This window comes from Hyla sarda, chromosome 3, assembly GCF_029499605.1.
Source record: "Hyla sarda isolate aHylSar1 chromosome 3, aHylSar1.hap1, whole genome shotgun sequence".
In the NCBI taxonomy this organism is placed as follows: domain Eukaryota; kingdom Metazoa; phylum Chordata; class Amphibia; order Anura; family Hylidae; genus Hyla; species Hyla sarda.
Window position 1 is genome coordinate 95085478 of NC_079191.1, and position 22110 is coordinate 95107587.

At 47.4% G+C, this 22110-nt stretch overlaps 1 protein-coding gene across 1 annotated transcript in view; it reads right to left on the reverse strand.

The window, feature by feature from the left end:
* IWS1 (interacts with SUPT6H, CTD assembly factor 1) overlaps positions 1-22110 on the reverse strand; it is a 75058-nt gene that overhangs the window by 38882 nt on the left and 14066 nt on the right. The window contains exons 4-6 of the mRNA XM_056564681.1: positions 20568-20757; positions 20258-20315; positions 13272-13378 (exon numbers count right to left, since the gene is read on the reverse strand). Of these exons, the coding sequence (XP_056420656.1) occupies positions 13272-13378; positions 20258-20315; positions 20568-20757 (355 nt within the window). The remainder of the gene's footprint in view (positions 1-13271; positions 13379-20257; positions 20316-20567; positions 20758-22110) is intronic.

Below are 22110 nucleotides of genomic sequence, written 5' to 3' on the forward strand. Positions count from 1 at the left end.
TCGAGGACGCAGGGCATATGCATCCCCGATCCTTAAAGGAGTACTCCGGCACGCACTTTTTTCCTTTTATCCTGTCCGGGCTGCAAAATAAAAGAAAACAGACACTTTCTCTTACCTGCATACGCTCCCCCGGTACAGGTGTTCGGTCCCCGGGCTGTATTCTTACTTCCTATTAGCCCGACACGTCACACTGAGCTTCAGCCCATCACCGGCCGCAGCGATGTCCCGCCTTGGCCGTTGATAGGCTGAAGCTCCGTGTGACGTGTCGGGCTAACAGGAAGAAGAATACAGCCCGGGGACCGAACACCTGTACCGGAGCTCCGGGGGCTCCTTAACAGGTAAGAGAAAGCGCGTTTTCTTTTATTTTGCAGCCCGGACGGGTTATAAGGAAAAAGTGCCAGAGTACTCCTTTAAGGACCGTGGGAATTCTGGTCCCCGCCGCTCGCCGGGCTGGGACTGGACCGGCATGCCTGCTGAAATCATTCAGCAGGCATCCCGTGACATCACTGAGGGGGTCCTGAGACCCCCATATTGGCGATCGTCGCAAATCACTGGTCAATTCAGACCAGCGATTTGCAGCTATTCCGGGTCATATGGGTCTCCAGTGACCCAGAAAATAATGGGGATCAGGGTTGTCCAACACAGCCCCGGTCGCCCTGAAGGGATAGGAGTGAGGTGGCAGAGGTGCCACCCCTCCTATCCCTGTGATTGATCGGTCAGAAGCGACCGACCAATTGCAGAAAGGGGGGAGGGGGCGGCAGGCAAAGCAGAGCGGGGGAACGGTTGAGCTCAGGTGGCGGTGATTACATCATTCGGCAGCGATCCTGATGTCATGGCGACGGCGGGGCAGAACTTCAGCGGCAGCGATCTGGGTAAGTGGCCTGGAGGACCACAGTTTAGAGTCTCTAAGCTGTGGCCCTTCAGATCTTGCAAAACTAGAATTTCAAGCATGCCCAGACGGCATATGGCTGTGTGGGCATGCCGTGATTAGTAGTTTTGCAACATTTGGAGGGACACAGTTTCTTGATCACTGTGCAGTGGTCTCTAAACCATGGCCCTTCAGATCTTCCAAAACTACAACTCTCCGCATGCCCACACAGCCATTTGCTGTCTGGGCATGCTGGGATTTGTAGCTGCGTGCCTCCAGCTGTTGCATAACTACAACTCTCAGCATGCACGGTCTCAGTGCATGCTGGTAGTTTTAGCTTTGCCACAGCTGGAGGCACACTGGTGAGGAAACAGAGTTAGGTAACAGAAACTCAGTTTTTTCCCCCTCCAGCTGTTGCAAAACTACAACTCCCACCATGCACTGACAGATCCTGCATGCTGGGAGTAGTTTTTTAACAGCTGGAGGCACACTGGTGGGGAAGCACCGAGTTTGTCTGTTACCTGTGTGTTTCCCCTCCAGTGTGCCTCCAGCTGTGGCAAAACTACAACTCCCAGCATGCACAGTCTGTCAATCCATGCTGAGAGTTGTAGTTTTGCAACAGCTGGAAAGGTTTGTGCAGGGTACAACAACATGGGCGGGGGTTTACAGTAAGTTTTCCGCTGCAAGTTTGAGCTGCGGAAAATTTTCCACTGCAACTCAAACTCCCAGCGGGAAACTCACTGTGAACCCCCGCTGGTGTGAATGTACCCTAAAAACACTACACAAAATAAAGAGTAAAACACTACATATACACACACCCTTACACAGTCCCCCCCCCCCCCCCCCCCCCCCACATATAAAAAATGTAAAATGTCTCGTACAGCAGTGTTTCCAAAAAGGAGCCTCCGGCTGTTGCAAAACCACACCTCCCAGCATTGCTGGACAGCCATTGACTGTCCAGGCATGCTGGAAGTTTAGCAACAGCTGGAGGCACCCTGTTTGGGAAACACTGCTGTAGGGTATTTGTGGTGGAGGCGATTGTAATGTTTGCATCCGGGACCGCCCCTATGCAAATACCTAATTTAGGCCTCAAATGCGCATGGCGCTCTCTCACTTCAGAGCCCTGTCTTATTTTAAGGCAACAGTTTAGGGCCACATGTGGTATTTCTCTACTCGGGAGAAATTGTGTTACAAATTTTGGGGGACTCTTTTTACCCCTTATGAAATGCAAAAGTTGGGGTCTACACCAGTATGTTAGTGTAAAAAAAAAAAAAAAAAAAAAAAAAATATATAAAAAAAATTTTTTTTTTACACTAACATGTTGGTGTTGTCCCATACTTTTCATTTTCACAAGAGGTAAAAAGGAAAAAAAAAGACCCCCAAAATCTGTAAAAATGTCTCCCGAGTACGGAAATACCCCATATGTGGGTGTAAGATGCTCTGCGGAATTACAACAGGGCTCAGGAGTGAGAGCGCCATGTACATTTAAGGCCTAAACTGGTGATTTGCAGAGAGGTGGCTGATCGTTGCAACGGTTCTGACAAACAAACAAAAAATAAAAAAACACGTGACCCCATTTTGGAACCTACACCCCTCACGGAACGTAACAAGGGGTATAGTGAGCCTTAACACCCCACAGGCGTTTGACAAGTTTTCATTAACCTCTTAAGGAAGCAGGGCGTATGGATACGCCCTGCATCCCGAGTCCTTAAGGACGCAGGGCGTATCCATACGCCCGTGGGAATTCCGGTCCCCACCGCTAGCCGGTTGGGGACCGGAGCCGGATGCCTGCTGGAATCGTTCAGCAGGCATCCCGTCATATCGCCCAGGGGGGGTCATTATGCCCCCCCATGTCGGCCATCGCCGCAGATCGCTGGACAATTCAGTCCAGCGATCTGCGGCGATTCCGGCTCAATCGGGTCTCCAGTGACCCGGTGACCCGGAATTACTGGCTGTTCGGGGCCGTCTCTGACGGCCCCGAACAGCCAGAGCCTGCAGGGGTGAGGTGGCACTGGTGCCACCTCACGATCGCCCTGATTCGTCGGCCGGATTACCGGCCGACCAATCAGGGCGCCTGCTGCGGGCGTCACTCCCGCACCCGCTCCGCCCCTCTTCTGGAGGGCGTGAGCGGGTGCGGGAAGACGACCCCGGGTGCTGGGGAGCGACGGTGGCGGCGAGGGACAGCCTGCGATGGAGCAGCAGCAGGAGGTGATTGACAGCCTCCTGCTGTTGCTTAGCAACAGCTCCCAGCATGCAAAAAGGGCATTATGGGCATGCTGGGACTTATGGTTTTGCAACAGCTGGAGGCACATTTTTTCTATGGAAAAGTGTACCTTCAGCTGTTGTATAACTACAACTCCCAGCTTGCACAAACCGCTAAAGTGCATGCTGGGAGTTGTAGTGGTGCATCTGCTGGTTGCATAACTACAACTCCCAGCATGCCCGTTAGCTGTCGGTGACTGAGAGTTGTAGTTTTGCAACAGCTGGAGGCACACTGGTTTTGAAACACTGAGTAAGGTCACAAACTCCGTGATACATAACCAGTGTGCCTACAGCTGTTGCAAAACTAAAACTCTCAGCATGTACAGTCTTTCAACGCATGCTGGGAGTTGTAGTTTTGCAACAGCTGGATGTCCCCCCCAATGTGAACGTACAGGGTACACTCACATGGGCGGAGGATTACAGTAAGTATCGGGCTGCAAGTTTGAGCTGCAGCAAATTTTCTGCAACAGCTCAAACTGCCAGCGAAAAACTACTGTGAACCCCCTGCCCGTGCGACTGTACCCTAAAAACACTACACTACCAAAAAATAAAATAAAAAGTAAAAAACACTATATATACACATACCCCTACACAGCCCCCCTCCCCTCCCCAATAAAAATGAAAAACGTCTGGTACGCCACGGTTTCCAAAACGGAGCCTCCAGCTGTTGCAAAACAACAACTCCCAGTATTGTCGGACAGCCGTTGACTGTCCAAGCATGCTGTGAGTTTTGCAACAGCTGGAGGCACCCTGTTTGGGAATCACTGGCGTAGAATACCCCTATGTCCACCCCTATGCAATTCCTAACTTAGGCCTCAAATGCGCATGGCACTCTCACTTTGGAGCCCTGTCGTATTTCAAGGCAACAGTTAAGGGTCACATTTGGGGTATCGCCGTACTCGGGAGAAATTGGGCTTCAAATTTTGGGGGGTATTTTCTGCTTTAGGGAAACCAAGCATTTTAGGTAATTTTTTTTTTTTTTTTTTTTAACATATGCAAAAGTCGTGAATCACCTGTGGGGTATTAAGGTTCACATTACCCCTTGTTACGTTCCCCGAGGGGTCTAGTTTCCAAAATGGTATGCCATGTGGGGTATTTTGCTGTTCTGGCACCATAGGGGCTTCCTAAAGGTGACATGCCCCCCAAAAATTTGACGCTCCTTCCCTTCTGAGCCCTCTACTGTGCCCGCCGAACACTTTACATAGACATATGAGGTATGTGCTTACTCGAGAGAAATTGGGTTTCAAATACAAGTAAAAATTTTCTCCTTTTTACCCCTACAAATTTTGGGGGGTATTTTCTGCTTTTACTCTTTTTAAAAATGTAAAATTTTTGGGAAAACAAGCATTTTAGGTAAAAAAAAAAGAATTTTTTTTACATATGCAAAAGTCGTGAAACACCTGTGGGGTATAAAGGTTAACTTTACCCCTTGTTATGTTCCCTGAGGGGTCTAGTTTCCAAAATGGTATGCCATGTGTTTTTTTGTTTTTTTTTGCTGTTCTGGCACCATAGGGGCTTCCTAAAGGTGACATGCCCCCCCAAAAACCATTTGTCGCTCCTTCCCTTCTGAGCCCTCTACTGCGCCTGCCGAACACTTTACATAGACATATGAGGTATGTCCTTGAGAAAAATTGGGTTTTAAATACAAGTAAAAATTTTCTCCTTTTTACCCCTTGCAAAAATTTAAAAATTGGGTCTACAAGAACATGCGAGTGTAAAAAATGAAGATTGTGAATTTTCTCCTTCACTTTGCTGCTATTCCTGTGAAACCCGTAAAGGGTTAAAACGCTTACTGAATGTCATTTTGAATACTTTCGGGGGTGCAGTTTTTATAATGGGGTCTTTTATGGGGTATTTCTAATATGAAGACCCTTCAAATCCACTTCAAACCTGAACTGGTCCCTGAAAAAAAGCGAGTTTCAAAATTTTGTGAAAAATTGGAAAATTGCTGCGGAACTTTGAAGCCCTCTGGTGTCTTCCAAAAGTAAAAACTCATCAATTTTATGATGCAAATATAAAGTAGACATATTGTATATGTGAATAAAAAAAAAAAAATTATTTGGAATATCCATTTTCCTTACAAGCAGAGAGCTTCAAAGTTAGAAAAATGCTACATTTTCAAATTTTTCATCAAATTTGGGGATTTTTCACCAAGAAAGGATGCAAGTTACCAAAAATTTTTACCACTACGTTAAAGTAGAATATGTCACGAAAAAACAATCTCGGAATCAGAATGATAACTAAAAGCATTCCAGAGTTATTAATGTTTAAAGTGACAGTGGTCAGATTTGCAAAAAATGGCCGAGTCCTTAAGGTGAAAAAGGGCTCAGTCCTTAAGGGGTTAAAGTTGGACGTGAAAATGAAAAATTCGATTTTTTTCACTAAAATGCTGGTGTTACCCCAAATGTATCATTTGCACAAGGGGTAATAGGAGAAAAAGCCCCCAAAAATGTGTAACCCCATTTCTTTTGAGAAGGAGCGCCATTGGGCTTTTGGAGAGAGAATTTGGATGGAATTGAAGGCCATGTGCGTTTACAAAGCCCCCCATAGTGCCAGAACAATGGACCCCCCCACATAGACCCCAATTTGGAAATTGCACCTCTCACAGAATGTAATAAGGGGTGCAGTGAACATTTACACCCCACTGGTGTCTGATTTTTTTTCAAAAAAGTGGTCAATGAAAATATAAAATTTCTCATTTGCACAGCCCACTGTTCCAAAGATCTGTCAAACGCCAGTGAGGTGTAGATGCTCACTGCACCCCTTAAGTTCCGTGAGGGGTGCATTTTTCCCCTTAAATAGGGTCACATGTGGGTGGGTTGGGGGTTCACTGTTCTGGCACCATGGGGGCTTTGTAAACACACATGGCCCCTGACTTCTATTCAAACCAAATTCTCTCTCCAAAAGCCCAATGGCGCTCCTTTTCGGAGCCCTGTAGTTTGCCCGCAGAGCTCTTTACATCCACATATGGGGTATTTCCTTACTCAGAAGAAATGGAGTTCCAAATTTTGGGGGGCTGTTTTTTCCTATTACCCCTTGTGAAAATGAAAAATTTGAGAAAAAAAAAAAAATCATGTTTTTCATTTTCACATCCCACTTTGACAAACTTTTGTTAATCACCTGTGGGGTGTTAAGGCGCACTATACCCCTTGTTAAGTTTCTTGAGTGGTGTAGTTTCCCAAATAGTGTGCCATGCAATTTTATAAATTTTTTATTTTTTTTTTGCTGTTCTGTCACCGTGGTGGCTTCCTAAATGAAACATGCCCCCCAAAAACCATTTCAGCAAAATTGTCTCTTCAAAAGCCTAACAGCACTCCTTCTGTTCTGAGACCTGTAGTGCTCCAGCAGAGCACTTTACGTCCACATATGGGGTATTTCCTTAGTCGGGAGAAATTGGACTTAAAATTTTGGGGTCCATTTTCTCCTTTTACCCCATGTGAAAATGAAAAATTTGGAGTAACACCATCCTTTTTGTGTTGAAAAATGTGTTTTATTTTTATTTTCACGTCCAACTTCAACGCAAACCTGTCTAACACCTGTGAGGTGTTAAGTTTCACAGTACCCCTTGTTACGTTCCTCGAGGGGTGTAGTTTCCCAAATAGTGTGCTATGGTTATTTTTTTTTTGCTGTTCTGACACCATGGGGGGTTTCCTAAATGCAACATGCCCCCAAAAACCATGACAGCTAAATTCGCCATCCAAATTCCCACAGTTGCTCTTTCCCTCTTGAGCCATGTTGCAAGCCCGCAGAGCACTTTACGTCAACGTATGTTCGTGTAAAAAGAAAAAAATAAAGAGATTTAGATTTTTCTCCTCCACTTTGCTGCTGTTCCTGTGAAACACCTAAAGGGTAAACAAACTTTTTGAATATTATTTTGAATACTTTGAGGGGTGCAGTTTTATAATGGGGTAATTTATGGGGTATTTCTCATAGAAAGACCCTTCCAAACCCACTTCAAACTTAACTGGACCTTGAAAAATTCAGATTTAGCTTACCGTAAAATCTTTTTCTCAGAGGATCCATTGGGGGACACAGACCTTGGGCATATGCTGCTGTCGCTAGGAGGCTTGACACTATGGCAACAAAAAAAAAAAAAAAAGTCGGCCCCTCAGCAGGATATACCCGCCTACAGGCCCTGAGCTAATCAGTTTTAGTCCCAGAGCAGTAGGAGAGGACAGACAGGTCAGAAAAAAAAATACAAACTGTCCGAGGAAACCACAGAATAAAAATTAACTGAACACACCCTATGACAGGTAACCGAACCAGGAACACCAAAAAGAAAGGGCGGGTGCCGTGTCCCCCAATGGATCCTCTGAGAAAAAGATTTTACGGTAAGCATAAAAATCTCCTTCTCTATTGGCTCCATTGGGGACACAGACCTTGGGACGTACCAAAGCCATCCCTAGGGTGGGGGGAAAAAAAAAAAAAACCCCAGTCAGGTGGAAGGCTGGACCACCGCCGCCTGCAACACCTTACGGCCCAGACTAGCATCAGCAGATGCAAAGGTATGAACCTGGTAAAATTTTGTAAAAGTGTGTAAAGACGACCAGGAAGCCGCCTTACAGACTTGTGAGACTGAAGCCCTGTTGCGGAGAGCCCAGGAAGCTCTGACAGAACACGTGGAATGAGTTGAGACCCTGAAGGGTGGGGTCTTCCCCTTGCACCGGTAAGCTTCCAAAATGGCAGACTTTATCCACCTCAAAATGGTGTCCTTTACGGGACTGTAGCAGGGAGTCCTTTACTTCGACCATCCGTGAGAACAAAAAAGGAATCACACTAACGAAAGAAAGACGTGAGAGAGGTAGGTCCGGACAGCCCGCACCACATCCAGTTTATGGAGCAAACGCTCCTTGGGATGAGAAGGAGTTGGACAAAAAGACGGGAGGACGATGTCCTCATTGAGGTGAAAAGCGGAAACAACCTTAGGTAAGAAGGATGGAACCGGATGAAAAACAACTTTATCCTGGTGGATGACCAGGAAGGGAGAGCGGCAGGTGAGAGCTGCCAGCTCTGAAACCCTCCTAATAGAGGTAATTGCAAGAAGGAACGCCACCTTACAGGAAAGGAGACGAAGAGAAACATCCCTGAGAGGTTCAAAGGGAGCGCCCTTGCAGGGCACTCAGGACCAAGTCCCAATTCAAGTCCCAAGGGGGAGCAGGGGACCGATAAGGAGGGGCAGCATGGGCCAAACCCTGAAGAAAGGTCTGAATATGAGAATTGTTGAAAATTGTTGATGTTGAAAATAGAAAGGGCCGAAACCTGACCCTTAAAGGGAGCTGAAAGCTAACCGTTGGTCCAGCCCCGACTGCAAAAAAAGAAAGGAGTCGGGGGGGGGGGAAGACAGATTCACAATAACGGTGGTAAATCTTCACAGAGGAGGGCTTGCGCGCCCTGAGCATGGTGTGAATCACCTGGGGAGAAAAACCTCGGGCCCTTAGAACCGCGGTCTCAACCACCACGCCGTCAAATGCAGCAACGGTAAATTGGGGTGGCACAGGGGACCCCGAGAGAGGAGGTCTGGACAAAGTGGGTGGCGCAGCGGTACGTTGTCCAGAAGTCTGAACACGTCGGCGTACCATGCCCTCCGGGGCCAGTCCGGAGCCACGAGAGAATGGCGGGAACGCCCTCTGCTTTGAGCTTCCTCAGGACCCTGGGAAGGGGAGAAAAGATAGGGTAGGGCGAAGCCCGACCAAGGAATCACAAGGACATCCACGGATAGGGCCAAAGGGTCCCGGGACTTAGATACAAAGTGAGGAACTTTCTGATTGTGGCGGGACGCGAAGAGGTCCACGTCTGGAACGCCCCAGAGGTTGCAGAACTCTGCAAACACTTCCGGATGAAGGGACCACTCGCTGGGGTCGGCGGAGGACCGGCTGAGAAAGTCAGCTTCCCAGTTGTTGACTCCCAGGAATGTGAATTGCCGAGACGGCCGGAACGCCGAGTTGCGCCCAGAGGAGAATTTTGGATACCTCGGCCATCGCTGCGAGTGCCGCCCTGGCGATTTATGTACGCCACAGCAGTGGAGTTGTCCAACTGGACACGAACAGGGCGGCCCTGAAGAAGGATCTCCCAATGTAGCAGGCAAAGTTAGATTGCCCTCAGTTCAGAAATGTTGATGGGGAGAAGGGCTTCTCGGGGGGACCAAATGCCCTGGACCGTCCGATCCCTGAAAACCCCTCCCCTGCCCGAAAGACTGGCATCCGTCGTGACAACTTGCCAACGAAGGGGAAGGAAGGAGCGTCCCGGAAGGATTGGGGGGGGGGGGGGGGGGGGAATGAAGCCACCACAGAAGTGACTGCCGAGACCTCCGAGGAAGAATGATACTGTGATCGAGAGACAATGGAGATCTGTCCAACTGGGATAAAATCGCCAGTTGAAGATGACAGTAATGAAACTGAGCAGATGTAACGGCCTCCATGGCCGCCAGCATCTGACCCAGGACTTCCATGCAAAAGCAAAGGGAAACTGGGGCCGATCTCTGAAGTATCCGAACCCCTGAGAAAAAAAAATAAAAAATCAGCCGCTTGTCCGGCGCAAGCCGAACCCGTGCAGATGCCGTGTCAAACTGGAGTCCCAACAATATTAGGGACTGGGTGGGAGAGAGGTTGGACTTGTCCCGATTGACCATGCAGCCAAAACAAGACAAGGCCTGAGACTCTCCAGATTCTGGGCCCTGGTCGGAGCCTTGATCAGGAGGTCGTCCAAGTAAGGAATCACGGAGACACCTCTTGTTGATCACCGGTGCCAAGACCTTGGTGAAGACCCTCGGAGCAGTTGCCAGACTGAAGGGGAGAGCCACAAACTAAAAATGGCCTTCCGGAACAGTGAAGCGGAGGTACCGCTGGTGTCCTGGGAATATCGGAATGTGGAGGTAGGCATCCTTGGCGTCCACTGAAGAAACTCCCCTTGATCCATGGACGCCATGACCAAACGGAGGGACTCCATGTGGAAATGGCAGAGGAGAAGATGCTGGTTGAGGCGCTTCAGATGCAAGATTGGGAACCCCCTTTCTTGGGAACCACGAAGAGGTTGGAATAAAAACCTCGAAAACGCTCCCTGGGAGGAACTGGAACAATTACTCCCTGGATGAGAAGGGACTGGAGCGTGCCTCGAAAAGGCCTTTGACAGAAAGGAAGACTGAGGGGGGTCCGCAAAAGAAAAAAGCAATCCCTTGGAAGGGAGGCAAACTCTATCCGTTTGATACTACGTCCCTGACCCAGGAGTCCTGCACATGTGTGGCCCAGACATCCCGGAAGAGTAATAGATGACCTCCCTCCCGAGAAAAATCTGCGGGTGGGGGCGTCCCTTCAGGCAGAGGTAGATTTAAGGTTGCCCGCAAGACGGCAGGAACAGTTGTCCGATTTTCAGGAAGGACGAGTTTGGAAAGAAGGAGCCTTCTTGTCCCGCGAAGGATGCCTGGACCCCTTGTTGGAACCAAAAGTCCGAAAAGGACAAAAAGGAGGTTGACTTCCGAAGGGAAGCAGCACTGCGAGTCTTGTTTTGAGGTAACCAGGAACTTTTCCCGCCCATCACCTCTGAGATAATCTAGTCTAGGCACTTGCCAAAGTAGGCGAGTATATACTGCTGGGAGGGGCTGACTTTTTTTTGCTGCCATAGTGTCAAGCCTCCTAGCGACAGCAGCATATACCCAAGGTCTGTGTCCCCCAATGGAGCCAATAGAGAAAATAGAATATTTACAAAAATGTAAGGTGTGAGAGATACTGTACATATAGAAAAGTTAAGGTCCCAGTAAACACTGGCGAAACTGTATACCCTTATATTTGAAATATCAATAAACAACGTTTCTACAAAAACTTGGCGAGTGCTGGGACCTTGAATTTTCTACACAAAACTAAACTGAAATGTTATGTTTTCTCTGTGATCATAGGAGGGAGGCTCCAAAAGATGACACCAGTGTATAGAGAAGATACCATTCACAATAGCTGAAGGTCAGGGTCCCCCCTACCTGTAATATGACTTTTGCAAAGGTCACAGAATGCCTAGTAACGTTTTCAATTCCTGTGACTAAGACAAGTCCTGTCCGTATACTATGTCCATGGTGCTTGAAATAAAGCAACTCTCTAAATGCTGTTAAATCTTTCAGGATTTTTAGAAGGTGAGGAGTAAAAACCCTAACATTTTCAGTTTTCCACCTACAGATCTGTGAGGGCTTGTTTTATGCGCTATCAATTTTACTTTGTAATGACATCAGTCATTTCACCACAAAATTTATGGGGAAACCCAAAAACAAATAAAAAAAAATGTGGGACAAAATAAAAACAAAAAACGCCATTTTGTAATTTATGCCGGCTTCCGTTTCTACACTGTACTTTTATGTAAAAGTGACAGCTTATCTTAATTCTGTAGGTCCATACGGTTACAAGGATACCCAATTTATGAAGGATTTTTTTATTTTACCACTTAAAAATTATAACTACATGCACCAAAATTAGTATGTTTAAAATTGTCATCTTCTGACCCCTATAACTATTTTTTTGCATAAGAGGCTACATGAGCTCATTTTTTGTGCAGTGGTCTGTAGTTGATTGGTACCATTTTTGTTTTGATCAGATTTCTTGTTCGCTTTGTATTATTTTTTTTTTAAGGGTATACAGAATAACCAAAAATACTCAATTTTGGACAAAATTATTATTTTTTTTTAACGTATACCCCATTGACTGTGTGGTTTAATTAAAGTTATAGCTTTATAGTTCGGACATTTACACACGCAGATATACCACATATGTTTATATTTACTATTACATACTATTGGACTATTACATACAATCTTCTGATTGCATGCACTGTTCAATGCTATGCCATATCATTGATCATTGTTATCTGCGCTCGATTGATTCATCCTGGTGAGCCAGGCTGGAGCATCGCAGAGAAGATTGGATTGCGAGAAGACCCTCCTGTCATCCTGTAAGCGGATCGGGACACCGTGGTGATTCCGATCAGGCCAATTGAGCTTCCGGGATTACTTTTTCTTCTTTTTAGACGCAGCTATCAACTTTGATCATCGAATCTAAGGGGTTAATGCCGGCATCACCGCAATCTGTAATGTCCAACATTCGACACTGGTCCCAACCGCTGATAGCCGCCAGGACCATCCCGCTATGATACGGGGTCACGAGAGTATGGGTACACCCTGCGTCCTTTAAGTTGTAATACCACACAACATTCATACAGAAATAAGCTCTGTCTTACAATCCGGAAATAGAAACAGAAAGAGAAAACAACATGTTTCCGTATCTGGCTCTAAATTAGTTTAAAAAAAAAAAAATCTATGAAACACATTCCCTATAACACAGATGGAAGAAAACATATTTCCCTTTTTCTCTGTACTGGTATTTTATATGGTGCAATTCAGTTTATAGCCTAAAAGTTACCATATACCTTAGACTAAAGTCAGACGAAAATTGTCTAATGACCTCCCAAATAACCAATGACAGATGTCTGAAGAGATATGGGTTGGGCAGCTCTGCAGTTTCAATTTAAAATTGTGACACAAATTATTTTGGTGGAGTGTTTTTTTTTTTTTACGTTATTTGTAAGGATTTGCATACAGAGACATGCCCATACATAATTATATTATCCAAATCACTTTTATAAAAGGGGTATGGTGAGCTATGCAGGAAAAAAAATATAAAACACTGTAAAGGGCCCCAGTGTGAATTAGCGATGCGGTCCCTTCTTTCTCACAATTGATAAGGGTCACCGAGGATGAACCCTCACTAGTCTAGTAATATGCCATCACTTTATGAGATAGAAAAAGAAAAAAAAAAAAAAAAACTTTCTTGCAGCACTACGGCATTGGATTCTTATTACAACCTCTTTCTGGAGTGCGTGTGACTTTCCTGCATGCGAGTCCAGTTTTCATTAAAAACTGACACTAGTTTTTACGTAAAACAGAAGTTACACTGTAACCCTTCAAAAGTCAGGGACTAATGTGTGTATTCTCTGTACAGTGCTGCACTAAGTTATATACAAGTTTCTATGCTTCAGTGCTTATCTTTACACTCACCAAAAGGTAGTCTTATCTTTGAGGATCACAAGAGGTAAACAGATATTTTAAGAAACTGTTTCTCATCTAAGATGAACTATTATCTTCCTAAAAGTGACATTATAAAAAACTTACATTTTACCAGATTTCATATCAACATCAGAGTCTGAATCTTCATCTGCATTTGTAGCTGGCATGGGTGCTGCTGGCTTTTCTCCTTCCAGATCCTCTTGGTTAAAACCCTGTGTAAAGAAGGACCATACAAAATCACATTACTGGTCACTTAAACGGGGTTATCCATATTTTTTTTTTTTTTTTTTTTTTTTGGTTTAATAGATTTCCAGACAATTACATATCAAAAAGAAAAATTTCACATATCCAAAATTTACATCCATACTATTTCTTCCCCTTCCACCTAAAACCCCTTGGGGGAGATTTATCAAAACCTGTCCAGAGGAAAAGTTGCCCAGTTGCCCATTGCAACCAATCAGATCGCTTCTTTCATTTTTAACAAGGCCCCTGCAAAATGAAAGAAGTGATCTGATTGGTTGCTATGGGCAACTTTTCCTCTGGACAGGTTTTGATAACTCTCCCCCCATGTCTTTTCAAACTTCCTTTTCTTTTTATGTGTCCACATTTATATTTTTCTAACTTTTTAATTCTATTACTAAGAGAAAACCATTGTTCTATATATCCATATTTTAGAAATTTACAAACACATTGTGGGCAATTTTCTCCCCATTCTCAGGATCAGTGGGGTCCCAGCAGTCGGACCCCCACCAATCAGCTTGATATTGCCCATGGATAGTGAAGATGGAAGAACACATTTCATATGTCACCCATACCCCATGACATAAAATACATTTAGCTTACAATGTAAAATATACAGTAGAACACATCCTTGTACATTAACTCGTTAATGATTTAGCTATTTTACACCTTAGAGTACTCTACATTCAGAAAGCTATGTTTAGTCTGTTTGTGTTTGTAGTGCGGTTGACAATACAGGTGGCATTCCCAACCCCTGTGCACGGTGACGTCCGCTCTGCATCTTTGCTTAAAATAGGCCTCTTCTGACCCCTATAACTGATTTTTCTGTAAAAAGTTGATTTTTGGACTTACCATAAAATATCTCTCGGAGCTTCTATTGGGGGACACCGGACCATGGGTATATGCTGCTTGCCGCTAGGATGCTGACACTAGGCAAAATAAAAGAAAGTCTGCTCCTCCCGGCAGGATATACCCACTTCCTGACTCTGAGCAACTCAGTTTAGTCCCAAAGCAGAAGGATAACCGAAGAGAGAACAGTCTGAACATAAACCCAGACAACAAAAGGGAACCGACCCCCCACCCCCCCAAAAAATAAAATATAAAAATAAAGACACTCGCACCGGAGGGACGGAAACTGGCTGGACGCAAACAAACCAATGGGTGGGTGCTGTGTCCCCCAATAGACGCTCAGAGAAAGATTTTACATTAAGTAAGCTTTTCTCGAGCATTTCATTGGGGGCACAGGACCATGGGACATCCTAAAGCAGTCCCTGGGGAGGGAAGACCCTGAGGACGCAAAGGTACGAACACTGTAAAACTTGGCAAAAGGTATGCAGAGACGACCAGGCAGTCAATTCTGACACCTGGCGAATGGACGTGATGGCCACCTTCCAAGAAAGGAAACGAAGGATGAAGGGAGAACTGACCCAGAGGCTCAAATGGAGCGCCCTGAAGAGCATCCAAAACAAGGGTACGGTCCAAAGGCGCAGAAGGGGACCGGAACAGAGGGACCTCGTGAGCCACAGCCTGCAAAAAGGTGCAAACATGAAGGTCGGATGCAAAAAGCCGTAGGAAAAAAGGACAGAAAGCGCCGAAACATGCCCCTTGATGGAACTGAGGGCAAGGCATGTCTCCAGGCCTGATTGCAAAAAGGACAAGCGATTTGGCAGAGAGAATGGAGGTAGGAGAGAAAGAACGAGCTTCACACCAGCGGAAATATGCCCGCCAAGTACGATGGTAAATCCTGGCAGAAGAGGGCTTCCGGGCACGGAGCATAGTCCAGATCCCCCGGAAGGAAAAACCTAGAGCCCTCAAAACCGCGGTTTCTACGGCCATACTGTCAAACACAGCGGAGGTAAATTGGGGTGGCAGAGGGGCCCTTGGGAAAGGAGGTCTGGACGATCTGGAAGATGGAAGGGAATGTCTGCTACGAGACTGACCACATCCGCGTACCACACTCGACGAGGCCAGTCTGGAAACACCAGAATCGCAGAGACGCACCTTCATCTTGAGCTTCCGGACAACCTGCGGAAGTGGTGGGAAGAGGTAGGGGAGAGCAAAAGGGTGTCCAAGGGACCACAAGAGCATCCGCCACCAGAGCCAGTGGATCCCGGGACCTGGACACGAAGAGAGGTACTTTTCGGTTCTGGCGCGACGCAAACAGATCAACGTCTGGAGTCCCCCAATGGAGACAAATTTGATCGAATACCTCCGGGTGAGGGGCCCACTCGCCGGGGTGCACGGTGGAGCGCCTCAGAAAGGTCGCCTCCCAAAATTGTCGATCCCGGGAAAGTGTACTGCAGAAATGGCCAGAACGTGAAGTTCCGCCAAAAGAAGGATTTTCAACGCCTCCCTCATGGCCGCTGAGCTGCGAGTGCCTCCCTCGTGAATGATGTATGCCACAGCTGTGGCGTTGTCAGTCTGCACCCGAACTGGAAGGTCTGAAGCAGGCGACTCCAGTGCAAAAGGCACAGGAAGATTGCCTGGAGCTCCAGGACGTTGATGGGGAGCCCGGACTAAGACGGGGTCCAACCGCCCTGGACCGTCAGGTCCCGAAATACACCTCCCCAGCCGAGCAGACTTGCGTCCGTTGTCAGGACATGCCAATGGAGAGGCAGGACGGAGTGACCCTCCCAGAGGAGAGGGGACCGAAGCCACCAAAGGAGGGAGCGGCAAACTTTGGGTTAGAGCTGGATCCTGCGGTGGAGAGACAAGGGAGATTTGTCCCACTGGGATAGGATGAAGCACTGGAGAGGACGGTACCGAAATTGGGCAAAGGAAACTGCCTCAATGGAGGCCACCATCTTGCCAGAACGGACATGCAGGTGTGGATGGGGACCAGACCTGGCCGGCGAAGGAAGCGAATCCCTGACAAGAGGTCCCAGAGTTTGTCCGCCAGAAGAGAGAGTAGAGCAGCCACTGTGTCGAAATGGATCCCAAGAAACACCCAGGGATTGGGACGGCAACAGGTTGGATTTTGCGTGGTTGATGATCCAACCGAAACTGGAGAGAGTCCGCAATGTGATGACCCGATTCTGTTTGAGAGTGCGCTTTGATGAGCAGGTCGTCCAGGTAGGGGAGAACCGAGACACCCTAAGAGTGGAGGAGAGCCACCACTGCCGCCAGCGTCCTGGTAAATACCCGGGGTGTGGTCGCCAGCCCGAAGGGCAGAGCGACAAATTGAAAATGACCCACAGGAACAGCAAACCTGAGAAAACGCTGGTGGGCCGGAAAGATAGGGATGTGCAAGTAAGAATGTCCACGGAGGAGAGAGACTACCGACCAGAGGGACTCCTTAGAAAAATTCCAAAGTCGCACATGATTGTTCAGGAGTTTCATATAGAGAATAGGACGAACCGCACCGGCCTTTTTGGGGACCATGAAAAACGTTCCCGAGGAGGGACCGGTACGATCATGCCCTGGGACAAGAGAGTGCGAAGGGCCACCTAAAAAGCTGCAGCATGAGATCGAGGAGGGCAGGACCGGAAAAATGGTCCCGGGGAATAGAAAAGAACTCTATGTGATACCCCTGGGAAACGACCTCTAGAACCCAAGCATCCTGAACTTGCGCCAGCCATACGTTCCCAAAGAGGGACAGGCGACCCCCCACCCGAGAGGAAAACTTGGATGGGGGCACACCCTCAGGCAGTTGGGGGGGTTGAGAGTCCCGATTTGGAAGAGGGATGGTTGGAACGGGCCCCCCCCCCCCCCCCCCCGACTTTAAGGGGGGCGAGCCTTGAAAGATACAGCCCTCCTATCCTGTGAGGCCGCCAGTTTGTCCGTGCAGCCCGAAAAACGAAAGGGGCGAAAGGAAGAAATCATCCGCCGCAAACAGTTTTGGGATTGAGCTCTTGCCCCAAACCCCCGTGGCCTCAGAGATGATCTCATCCAGGCGTTTGCCAAATAGCCGAGACCCCAGAAAAGGAAGTTCAGTGAGGGAACGCTTAGAGGCCTCATCGGCATTCCAAGCCTTGAGCAACATAGAGCGCCGGAGGGCCACTAGATTGCCCAAGGCAGAGGCCGAGCAGCAGGCCGAGTCCAAGGAAGCCGAGTAGAGGTAGTCCCCTGCATTAGCAATCTGTTGCGCTCCTCAAATTTGGTGTGTGGGCTGAAAACCTGGGGTGCCCAACAAGTGCCCCAGAAGTTCCGGGGTCCTGTAGATGGAAGGTGTCCCAGACTGCCAACACCAGACTGTCCACCATGCCTGACATATGGGAAGTCTCTTCCGAGTCAGAAGGAGGGTCCGAATCAGGTGTCAAAATCACCAGGGGACTGGGAGCGCTCTGAGGAGTTCTGGAGCGGGAGATGGACTGGGGGCGTGGAGACCAGGAGAGGACACTGGGCGACTGGTTGTGGTGGTGCCTGGGGGAGATAGAGAGAGCAGGAGCACCGGTAACAGGATCCTGCCCGGCCCGACTCAGGGGAGGAAACTGAGGAGAGGCGCCCCTGGAGGGCCGCAGGAAAGACGTGAGGGAGGATCCGCTGCTGTCTCCCTAGGGGACGAGCGCAAGGAGGACCATCCCAAGGTGGAGACCACCTCCTGGGAAACCCTGGCCAAAATATGAGAGAGAGACAGAGAGAACCCATTTGGGAGCAGGATCAGACCGTCCGCCGTCCAGAGGACCATTCTGCACGGTAGCCAGGGGAGGGCTTGGTCGCAGGGACTCACAGGGCAGACAGGTAGGTTAGAAGAACCGCCTGGCAGTTTGGAGTTACAGCCTGAGCAGGCATAGTAAGAGACCAGTGCAGGAGTCGCCTGCTGGGGAGGGAGGGAGGGTCTGGGATCAGACAACAAAAAAAATCTCACCCAGGTTCCTGTGTCCGGAGAGAAGCAGGTCTCAAGGAATAGCTGGAGCTGCTGCGTCAGGATGACCGGCGGGGAAGCTTAGAAGAGAAGCAGAACAGGGCTGTATGCTGCCAGGTCCACGTTGGTTAGCAGAAAAGGAGGAGGGGCCAGCATGTGAAACCCCAGGAGTGGACAAAGCCCTGACCCCCAGAACGCACGCTCCATTTCCATAGGATGAGAAGAGGGGGGGGGGGGGGGCGGGAGAGGGAAATCCAGCCAGCGCTGACGGGAGAGGCTGCCGGGAGCAAAAGAAGGGGCTCCCAGAATGCCAGGCACGCGCACGGGAATTGACAGAGCTATGACTAGGCCTGAGCTGCGGGCTCAATTAGTGAAGCTGCCCACGGCCCGGACCAGCATGCAGAGTTGAAGGAGCCCGTTGAGAGGAACGCTGTCAGGCCCGAGCCACGGGACTGCAGCGCAGTGCACGGCTCAATGAATATGTGTACTGTCCGCAGCCCAGACAAACACAGCCAGCGGAGCAGAGCCAGGGATGCGTCCCCCGGCCAGAGTACAGGAGCCAAGCGGCTAAATAAAAGGGGTAAGCCGCACGGCAGCAGTAGACAGGCGATAGCTACAGCCGCTGCAAAGCGCTCACAGAATTAACCGCTAATCAACCAGAGACCAGGAGCGCGGAAAAGACCCAACACCCAGAGACCCCCAGTCACGACAGAGACCCCTGAGGAGATGGAGGGGCAATGGAGGGGAGGAATGGGGGGGGGGGGGGGTGACATACTCTACCACAAAAGGACATATACTTACCCACAAAAGACATCCATACTCCCCTCTGAAGACTTCCACCAGCTTAAGCCTGACATGGCAAACAGTGGCAATAGGGGACCCACAACCAGGCGCTGGTCAGTGACGAGGAGGGGTTAACGGCCCATTCAGCAATGCACCGTGCCCCTAGCTTGCAAGTGGTTGGGGGGGGGGGGGGGGGGGGGTGGGAAGAGATCAGGCAGCGCCATGATAGAAAAAAAAGGAGAGAAATTCTAACTAGACGTTGAAACTAGGAAAAAAAAAAGAAATAAGATCAGGTCTGGAGAGCACCAGACCTCGGTTATGTCCTGGCAGGAGGAGAGCCTAATTTTATTCTTTTGCCTAGTGTCAGCTTCCTAGCGGCAATCAGCATATATCCATGGTCCTGTGTCCTCCAATGAAACGCTTGAGAAACTATGATTGTTTAGGTAATACACTGCAATATTTCTGTATTACAGTGTATCATGCATGTATCAGTTTTAAGGGTAACTGATTTCAGAGCATATAGTTTTTTTTGTTTTGTTTTTTGGCAGGTGTGAAAAACTATTCGCTTAGTGACTACAGTCAGTCAATTTCTATTAGACTACATGCAGTCCATTGAAGTCAATGGATTTGATTGCAGGTACAAACTACAGGTTGTAGGTTACCTATTAGGTCCTGCCTCAGGCTCACACACAGCTGACATGGTTAGGGCCATGACAGTCCATGAGGACCCAGTGATCGCATTTGAGGGTCCTAAAGGGGTAACAAAGTGTTCCTTTATAGGTCTTATTACTTAAATGCTACAGATTATATCAACCACAGGATCTAAGGGTTGAGATGTTTGGGATCCGCACTCTCTCCACTCCTCGCTATTGCAACAAAGTATATAGTTGAACATTCTGCAGATGATGCAAGCACAGTTCCATTGCTGTAACATCCCCATAGAGTACATTTACAACACTTGGCACCAAAGACATACACCCGTGCCATAAATGTACAAAAAAAATATAAAAAAATAAAATAAAAAAAATGTTAGAGAATTAAGCTTTTAAAAAAAAAAATAATAATAAATCGCTAAGAACTTAAAATAACCCTGATTATTAAATGAAAAGAGAAACAAAGCTCTACTATGCCTGTGCCATGTACATGTGTATAGTTTAACACAGGAGCTACGCAACAGCATTAAGTCATTATGGACAAATGTACAGGTATAAGTTTCAGTTAAGATTGCTCTTTTATGTGCAATATTTGTGTAAACTTTTCTTACCGTAAACTCCTCCTCTTCTTCATCCCCAGACTCTCCAAAAATGTCTGCAATTAGATTTCTCCATGGAAAAAAAAAAATAATAATAAACTAAAGTTACTCCCTTTACAAATCCCATTAGAATTCCAGCTGGCAATATTTCTGGTATCAACCGGTATCACATTTATAATTTGACATCACTGTAACAACACCAATTACAAAGGACTTCTAAACATGTAGCAGTTTCCTGGATTCACAAGTTTTATTTATTCATTTTTTTTTTGCTATAGTTTTAGAAAAGCCATTTAAAAATGTCAAGGTGGATGCTACTTACTCCTCTTCATTTCCAGATTCACTGTCACTACCAAAGAGCTTATTTTCTGCATTTTTTGGTTCGTCTTTAGATTTTGCCCCATCCTCTTCACTGTCAGATGAAACTGCCTTCTTTTTTTGAGGAGTTTTCTTGGAAGACTCATCACTATCAGAGTCATCTCCATCTGAGAGGATTCTACTCTTTTTAGAGGCTGTGTTGAAGATAAAAAAGTGATTATGAACCACAAAAATTAGACTCCTATCTCAAAGATCGCCAACACAATGCAATGCTGTTTTCCCCCACACTAGCAACATAAAAAATTATCAGATTAATTTTACAAAACGACATACCAATGCATCTAACCAATTCATGCAGTTATGTAATTTATTTTCTTTTCACATTTTTCAAGCACAACTAAGGAAAATAAAACTTCAAAGACTGCTTCCCCATGTGGCTAGTTAGTGGATATTTATAGTGAAAAATGGGGCATGGAATATCTTAGCTAAGAGGAAAGATTAACTTGTTAACGACCATGGACGTCTATACTCGTCCATGTGCCGTTAACAGGGTATGACGCGGGCTTCCCACTCAAGCCTGCGTCATTCCGGCTGCCCCCCAGCTGATTCCTGTAGCTGAGGGCTGGCGTTAATGGCTGACATGTGGCGATCGCCGCGGCTGGCTATTAACCCTTTAGATTGCCACTGTCAAAGCTGACAGTGGCGTCTAAAGGTGCCTTTCACAGCTGAGGTAGCCTGAGGGCTTACCTCTCCTGAAGTGCCGGCTCCTGCACTCAGAATGATAAAGCCTGGCCAGGCTTTATCAATCGAGCGCAGAGCACACAGATCAATGTGGTTTTATGGAACCAAATTGATCTGTATGAGGAATCTTATGATTACTCCTAAAAGTCCCCTAAGGGGACTAAAAAAGTGAAAAAAAAAAAAAGATTTTTTTACACTTACCGTAAAATCTTTCTCAGAGGCTCCATTGGGGGACACAGGAACCGTGGGTATATCTTGCTGCCACTAGGAGGCTGACACTAGGCATACAAAAAAGAAGTCGGCCCCTCCCAGCAGGGTATACCCCACCTACTGCCATAGAGACACTCAGTTTTAGTCCCAAACCGGAAAAAAATTAAAATAAATTAAAGAATCCAGAAGGCGCCCAGTCAAAACAACGAACCAACAGACTGACAGGCGACCAACTCTCAGATCACAACTAACAAAGGGTGGGAGCTGTGTCCCCCAATGGAGCCTCTGAGAAAAAGATTTTACGGTAAGTGTAAAAATTCTCCTCTCATTCAGCTCCATTGGGGGACACAGGAACCGTGGGACATACCAAAGCAGTCCCCAGGGGTGGGAAAACCAAGTAACCCAGAATCAAGCAGACGGCAGAGCCACCGCTGCCTGCAAAACCTTACGTCCTAAAGAGGCATCGGCGGATGCAGAAGTGTGCATTTGGTAAAACTTGTTGAACGTGTGCACCGAAGACATGGTAGCTGCCTTACACACCTGTAGGGCCGAAGCCCTGTTAAAGACCGCCCAAGAGGCCCCCACAGAGCGAGTGG